This window comes from Varroa jacobsoni, unplaced genomic scaffold (genome assembly GCF_002532875.2).
Source record: "Varroa jacobsoni isolate VJ856 unplaced genomic scaffold, vjacob_1.0 scaffold_1156, whole genome shotgun sequence".
In the NCBI taxonomy this organism is placed as follows: Eukaryota; Metazoa; Arthropoda; class Arachnida; order Mesostigmata; family Varroidae; genus Varroa; species Varroa jacobsoni.
The window spans coordinates 87,001-95,686 of record NW_019214058.1 but is presented as its reverse complement, the minus strand read 5'-3'; the positions used below and the strand labels follow the sequence as shown (position 1 = coordinate 95,686).

The 8,686-nt window shown below is 39.8% G+C and overlaps 1 protein-coding gene across 1 annotated transcript; it reads left to right on the top strand.

Annotated features, from left to right (window-relative positions):
- The first annotated feature begins 1,183 nt into the window (after positions 1–1,183).
- Positions 1,184–8,435, top strand: Rad23 (UV excision repair protein Rad23). Its single transcript, XM_022845287.2, has 4 exons — positions 1,184–1,538; positions 4,115–4,382; positions 4,629–4,819; positions 6,068–8,435. The coding sequence occupies exons 1-4, from the start codon at positions 1,467–1,469 to the stop codon at positions 6,590–6,592; spliced, it is 1,056 nt and encodes a 351-aa protein (XP_022701022.1). The 5' UTR covers positions 1,184–1,466; the 3' UTR covers positions 6,593–8,435.
- The last annotated feature ends 251 nt before the right edge of the window (positions 8,436–8,686 follow it).

The window sequence follows — 8,686 nt, the reverse complement described above, 5'->3', positions numbered from 1 at the left end:
CGTTCTTACTAATGTTTGCTTGACATCTCTGAATAGGTTTCATGGGAAATAATGCCATTATATCATGTTAGGTAAATGTTGGATTTGGCGCTTAAACCGGTGCGCGAATATTTTTTAACGCAATTAACAATTAGTTGTAAAATTCGTCGTTTGTTTTGAATGAGCATTCTTTCTAACTCGTTGTTTTTTGATAATTTTCGACCGCAATCAATTCAGATTAATCGATGACCTTATGCCTTATTATTCAGGTGGATTTGTCTGACACAACGGGGTAGCCAGATAGCTTTCATGTCCTATACCATAATATCTCTAACAGTGACGCTTGTTATCCAGTCGATACGACTAATAACGTTTCACATTTCGTCAATTCGCACTACAGGACACTGCGAAAAATTTGAAGCATCGTGTTCACGAAAAAAAAAAGGGGTTATATTAAAAAAACGCAATATTATGTTATTATGATTAGATCACTCAGCGTCGCCATAGTAATGATTAAAGCAGACAGTAAAACTTCGAGCAACTCAAATGCTTCTGGCGTTTGCAAGAGGTCTATACCTAGTGTTACTGTTAGACATCCCATATAGTTAATAACTAATGTAACGGTAGGTCCAAGCAGATAAAATAGTGGACCTTCAAGAGCATGAAAATGACCATTGTGTCCTATAGGCCATACTATATGTGCACACAAATTTTCGTGACGGTGTTTTGTATTTTTAGGATCAAAATGAATATCATCAAACATGAATTTTTCGCTAAGCAAGGCTCATTTCTAAAATAACCCAAGTATATCTTTCCGTTTTTGAAACTTTTGTGTTTTATACATGTGTAAGTATATTCGTACTCCGAATTCAATGCATCTTCTAAAAAGGCAAGATATCACCTAAAAAAACGCCATTCTCCTTAATTGAATTTTTTTCCTGTATTATCTAAAACATATCTGCATCGTCGAGTATAGTAGCATAAGCAGCATGGTTGAAGCTACATATAAGCGGAACAACGACGAGAATACGCGCATTGTTTTACTTCTAAGCGCTATTAACAACTCCAGCTTTTTTACAAATTATATACATATATACATGAATACACAGAAAAAAATCGAATTGCGCGCCAACATTTAATTTCGAAAAATCGCGCCGTTTTTATAACCAAAACAAACCCGGCGACCATTTTTCCGTTTAGTGTTAGTCAATTGCATATGGCGGCGCGACTTGTGGTGACGCTGTGTGAATAAGTCGTCGTAGAGTGATTAGGATAACGCAGCTCCTTTTAAGCGTACGGGAGCGGTGTGGTGACTGGTGCCAGTGGTGCAAGACAAGCAGGACCCGGTATTAATAAGAAAAAAAATTACGTGAGATTTTTGTTTTATTACAACGTTAGAGATTCGCGTGCTCGCAACGCACCGCCTAAGCAGGGGAGACAAAAAAAAATCTGGGTGGCAGCAGTGATCTTCACGAGCGTTTGTCACCATGTTACTTACGGTTAGTCTCAAGTGCCTCACGAACGAACTGTTCACCGTCGAAATCGACGATGAGTGCACGGTGAGTAGTAATCTAATGCGCTGGCAGGATCGTGCTGTGCACACAACAGTAGGACATATGATTGGGGGGACTGTTCGAATCTGATCTGTGATGCGGAAATCCCCGGTCTTCTATTGTTACACCAGTGAAGTGACCAAGAAAAACCCAGAAGTGAACAGGAAACATTGTTATGGTGCATCAGTACTGTAACTATAAATTATTTTGATCTGAAATTGTGCGGGATTATTGCAATAGTCACTTGCTAGCATTGACTCCCATGGGACGGGCTGAATAGTTTTGGTTCTCCTTTATATGCCGTGTGTATTTGTCCGCCTATTATTACCGAGAGATATGAATTGCTAGTTTTTTCGTGGCGCAGCATTCCTCAAATGCCTGTTTTCTAGTATGATTGAATTTATCCCAGTAGTTATTTCTATGGCCATTAGTCGACTCGGGTTTAACCCGGCAACAGTCTTCAAATCGGCTCTGTCAAATGGCTGAGCCAAAGCTGCGAGGGTCTCGAGCCGCGTTGTTGATAGCTAGGGACATGTGAAAAGATAATGTCCAGCTTATTATGTCTGCTATTCAACGCCGCCTCTAATGGAAACTAATGACTGCTGTCAGGTCTATATAAATATAGATCTGCCCACCGGTGAAGAGTGGAGTGCCTATATTGCATCATTTGATTTGGATCATCCTCGTTTTTCACCTAGCATGCCCAATATAGCTAATGTTATACATTCGATTGCGTGGATGTTTGAAGAATGAAAGAAATGGTAAAATATTACTTAGCAGCTAGGCGGTTAACGTTGAGACAGCCTGCTATTGCGGCAGTAGACTTCGGAAATGTCGAGAAATGGCGCATTAACGACGAGGCTCGATCTGGTTAGGGGATATCTGCAATACAACTCTCTGTATTCGTTGGCACGAGAGAGAGAGTTAGACCGTTGGCAACTAGAAATGTTGGAGGTCAAAGTACTTAATGCATATGTCTGGTCTCGTTATTGTCCCTTTGCTTTGTAGAATTTGTTTTGCGTGTATTTCCGTATGTAACTGTTGTAGAGAGCAACAATTTACTGTTTTTTTTTTTTACTGTGACTGTTCGAAGGTCGTGTCTGCTAAACGTAAGACTACCAACCAATTCAAATGTAGTTCTCAGCAGCACCAGTTGTTTTTATTTGTATACAGGGAAACAGAGTGACTTCCTAACAGTGCTGGCAAATTTTAAACAAACTGATGAACTCTTTTCGTTTTTAGCATAAAACCGTCTGAGGAAAAAAGTTCGCCTCATCACGTTGGAAGAATACGAGATGACCAAAACTGTGCAGTTTTAGTAGCAGTAGCGTAGCCCTCGAAACTTTTCTCTGCCGCCTACACATGTTGCCTGATTTGTTGCTGAGTGAAAATGGCCAACCGTTCGAATGATGAGTCAAACTACAGGGAACGACAATAAACCTTACCGAAGCTCTGCTGTGTAATTTTGTTAATGGAGAAAAACAGGCATTAAGCAATCGCGGATATCAAATATTGTCTACATAAATCCGTACAAAGATTCTATGGAGACCTTACTATAGATAGCATGTGACGCATTTTTGTTAACCTTATAGGTGACACTCTTTACACCTTTACTTCCATTTAATGTAAATATTTGGTCAGCACGATAATGTTGCCTTGATCTATGGCAAGCCTAATTAATTCCTAATTATGGTTCAGTGTTATTCGAAAATGATCAGGGCACTGGCTTTTGACGCGTTGTGTGGGTTGGTGACCACTAGACACCTGGTACTTAAATAAGCGTGTATTATTCGTTGGTAAAGGACATTTCGCTATAATCACAGCAAGTCTTAAGACGATTCTGGTTCAATAGGAAATTGATACACATAGGATATGCGCGTCACATAACTATGTGTGATTGCCAAGTTTATTATTAAGGATGCCAATTAACAGGAATGCCTTATCATTAATGTATATTAAATTGTGATATCTGATTGTGGTCTTTTCATTTTATGTCATACCATCTGGCGAATGTGAGGAGATATATTTAAACAGACCTTAGATAATTGGTGTTGACCCAGATTTTGCATTCTCCAGACATTTTAGTTTCGCCACTAAGTTTTTAAGGCAAATTAATCATTTGCTGTACAAAATGCTATACATGTTAATTGAACTGAATCATAATGGCGAACCTTAATGAAAACTTTACAATTTTGAGGTGCTACACCTAAATTCTGATACATGTAACATTGGAATATTGTATACGTTTATGTCGTATTTTGCCAAATACGGTGGCACATGATACGGTGGGTAAATATAGATTACACCTTTTAGCTGTGTATCTTATATTTCTACGATAATTCCTGGTATAGGTATATTTAATTCGTCATACTTTATTATTTATGGGATCGGGTTATTTCGAGAGTAATGTATGTGGAATTTTTATGCTCCTACTGTGTTTTTATGACTGGGAATTTCATATACTTCAGAGAATTTTTTACGAGTATGATCCAATGGCATAAGGATGACATATAAAAAAACGAATACAAAAATTTACACATCAACGCTTCTTTGATCTTTTGTACTCGCATTTCAAATTACAGGTTAAAGAGATGAAAGAAAAGATTTTTGAACAGAAGGGCGAGGCGTTTCCGGCCGCTCACCAGAAGCTAATCGCGCAAGGCCGAATTATGGCGGATGATGATAAATTGAAGACATATGAATTGGATAAGGTTAAATTCGTCGTTATTATGGTATCAAAGCCTGCACCCGCACCTGTTGCACCTCCAGGCGGAGCCATGGCAGCACCAAAACCAGCTCCGCCCGACGCCCCAGAATCCCCATTAAATAGAGATGAACCATCTAGAGATAGTACGTGAATCCGTTCTCAAGAACTTCAACTTAAATGAATCAAATGTACTATATTCGGGTTACATCCCAGATGATTGCTTAGCTACTATTTGGAGAAGATTTGTAAATTATCAGTTTCTTGACGTTTAAACATTTAGTATATCAATAAAAATCTACCCCTTGAGGCGTAATCGATTATACTACCTAACGGTAGGTGCTAGGTATCTAATTGACGTCTAGCTTACAAGTTTGTTTGTTGTTTTGTAGCACCTACTCCCACGCGGCCGTCGAATCCAACCCCGAACGCGGCCACGGGTGAAAGTGGACTTGTTAGAAGTGATAATTATGACGGGACAGTTCGCAACATTATGGAGATGGGTTACCCACGTGATCAAGTCGAAAGAGCATTACGAGCATCGTATAACAACGCTGAACGGGCCGTCGAGTACCTTGTCACCGTAAGTACCGTTATACACTGTACGTGACCCCGTGACAGTGCAACGGAAAGGTATTTGCCTATTTAACTTAGAGGCCTCAATAAGATGGTCTAGGTTCGAAAGTGGGGGCAGACATATTTCGTTTCGAGCCAGCCGCCTAAGACGTACTTTCAAACAAGTAAGAGATTGTATGTGTAGATGTGTCGACTATCTTGGAAGTGGCTCCAACAATGCCTGTGATTATTTACGTATAGGTCTGGCTTGGTAGAAAAACCCCATATGGAAAGCGATGCCTTTGGGAAAAGCTCTTTTGTACTAAAATTACATAGGCATTTTCTGTATAGTCTCGAATGTAAACCGAGATAAAACGACTTTTTGCAATTTTCTTGATAATGAACAAAAAAAATTGAAATACACCTGAATTTCGAAATCACTTGAGTTTTCAAACTACATGAATTGTTGTTGTTGTTTTTTTTTATCTAATCGCACTTATAAAGTAGTATACGCTGTTGGAGGGGTTTGAACAAGCGATTCCTGACCTTTGTCAGCAGAGCTTTTGCCACCTAAGCACAAAATTGAATTTCAGTTTTTCTCATTTTCTGTCCAGAGCTCTTTTTACAATGTCTATTTGCATGGTTCCTAAACCGACTCAATGCCTATATGGAAGTACACGGACAACTAAGGTCAGGTTTATCTTGAAGTAGCAGAGTCTTCACGAGAAGTTATTAGGTCAATAGCATAATGACAACCTAACCTTACGGGGTACTTAACACAGGGCTATGGCAAATATACTACAGCCTCGTAGTGTGGCTAGGAATCAACAATAGAATATTAAAAGCAAAACAACTAAAGAATAAAAAAGGTATCGAAATCATTGCGGTAGTGTGATCGGACTGATCAAGTCGGGTTATGGAACGACACAACAAAGTAGTTGAGCGACATAGTGAGTTTGCTAATTTATGGTGTTGGGAGGACTGTAAGGAGACAAAAGTAGAATACTATGTTGCAATTGTACAACAAAAAACAGCTTTAAAGTTCTGCAGGCAATGCAACAAAATCATAGAACGGCTAAACAAATTCGGATTGATACTAATAGTTATATCAAACTAATAGCCGCATTTTGTTTATCCAAGTTTGGTGAAGGTAGATTATTAATTTGTGGCTCAGATTATGATATTAAGCTTAGTATGGAAGTGGCTTCTGCTTGCTGGTTAATGCAGTTGAACTGTCATTATGAAGATGTAAACATAATGAACTAATGTTTTACAGGGCATTCCTGTTGAGGAAGATGAGCCTGCAGTCGGTGTAAATGTCCCAGCAACCGGGGGCGTTCCTGGCACTGGTGGTGGTGTTATGGCTCCGGAGGGTACTCCTAGCCAGGGGGGCGAACCTCATTTGAACTTCCTTCGTAGTCAACCTCAATTTCAGCAAATGCGCAATGCCATCCGGGAGAACCCCACGCTGCTTGAATCTATTATCCAGCAGCTGGGCGCGAATAATCCGGACCTGTTACGGTTGATCACGGAAAACCAGGCAGAGTTTATGCGTCTGCTCAACGAAGAAGATGATGAGGTCGGCGAGGCTGAAGCATTAGCAGCCTTAGGCGTCGCTGGTGGTCCAGGAGAAATAGCTGGTGCCCCAATGGTCATGGAGGCTCATGTGACACCCGCCGATAAAGAGGCGATTGAACGGCTCAAACAGCTTGGTTTTCCGGAACACCTTGTCGTGCAAGCGTACTTCGCCTGTGAGAAAAACGAGAACCTTGCGGCCAATTTTCTTTTACAGGACGACTGATCCGAGACGAACTACCGACGTAGAATTGAAGCAACAAAAGCAGCCGCCATCATGGTAGCAGCAATAGTAACGATAATAACAGCAGCATCACCAACAACAAGATACAAAAACCTCGAAATATTTACGACATTGTGGTCGTTGCCTTTGAATTTCATTAACAAAAAATACGCGACTGCGATGACTCAACTAATAATAAAAAGAGCAACAACAAACAATAATAAAAAGAGCAAACTCAACGACGGCGCATCGCACCATGATGACGTTAACGATGACACTTTACTAACAACAACAATAATGGCGGGAATAGCCGCGACAGCAAACATAACCGCATCGCAAACAGCTGCAATCACAGATAAAAACACAATCCTGCTAACAGCGGCTATAGCTGTTACAACCCAAGCTAAAGGCACCAGTGCGGATTAAAAAAGTCGGAGAAAAATGAGACAGACTTCACATAGAGACGAAGAGAATTCTAAAAGCGTTCAACTATATAATGATATTAATAAAAGAGAACGAATGCCCCTGTGTTTATGCCTAGCTGTCATCGGCTAGAGACGAGTGGAATAATATGGTCCATTAATGTTTCGTGATCCACGAAAGGCTGTTTCGCGTGCGTGTGCGTTAGAGCTGTAACAATGTAATAATGATGATGGTGGCTAATAGACTAATAAGAATAATTAATAACTAAAGATAGTGATGGTGGTGCGATAGTAACAGTTTACAAACGCGCATACAGCTGCGACAGACTGCAAAAGGAGAATAGTGGTAATAATCGTTGACTGCTTGCCTGATTGACGAAATATGATAAAAAATATCGAAAAAGAGAAAGAAATACATAAATGGAGAGCTGGTAACATGGTGATTATTACTACTATTATTTTTTTAATACACTATATGAAGGGGAGAGTTGAAGGTATAGGCAGAGATCGCAGAAGTTACGGGTGGTCGAAAGCAACAAGTGAGTGGGGGGCGGTGATTGACGAATATATATATATATATATATATATATATATATATATATATATATATATATATATTCTGAAAGACTAATACTAATTATATATTTTAGCTCCTATAGCTGGAGTCGCCTACCAGTCGCTATGTGTTGTTTGAGCAGCTAGATACGAGGTAGCGGCGATTATTAGGACGGCGCGTCAACAAAATTGGCGGCAGTTATAGCCATCGTACAAGCAACTTCAGACATAAATCCCATACGTAAGAAAGAGAGATTTCAACATATGGTAACATAGCTGTATAAGGGAAGTGCTGCGTAAGAAGAGGATGTAATAACAAAAATTCGAAAAAATAAACGCACTCAATACAACAATAAGAACATTGTGCCGAGCGAATATTGCGATGGTTTAGTGTAGAGGCATAGTAGAGTACCAAGTGCATAATTGTTAGACGGATGATGAGGACGATGGGATTGTGGTAAACCGATGCCGTTGTAGGTTGAGGATGATCTAGATGGCGAGGGTGGTAACGCAACTGTGTATATTCCCAGGGGACGAATACGACGATTTAAGGAGGTGTCATGTAGATGCATGAGGACTCTGGAAGACGTAAGACAATGTTAAGGGGATGGTGATTAGCAAAAGCGAAGTCTATAGATATATATATATATATATATATATATATATATATATATATAGACAAGAATGTAGCCGCGGACTAACATAAGCCCGCGAGCACTAGACAGATAAAGAAAATGAAGAACAAAATCGGAAAAAGCATGATTAGGAGTAATGATGATGAGTATGTTATGAGAGCGAAGATGATGTGGTGATCTCGATGATGTGGTTTCGAGATCGATGATTTAGAATAAAACAGTAAAACCCACTGATTTGGTGTGTTTTCAGGTCGTTGAATGGGATAGTGATTAGCGAAAAAAAGCAGCACTATTATAGATAATGCGGTGCATAATCTAGGTCGTTTATTATTGTGGGATACGGCGCGAGTTCCAACTAACAAATATGAATAACCGGGTCAGGTCGTGCTTGAACTCTTTTTTTGGCTTTTTGTGTCCTTTTTCATTGGATGGACGCATGTACAAGTGTCATGCCGTACTACACTTCTGGAGTAATTTCGTTATCA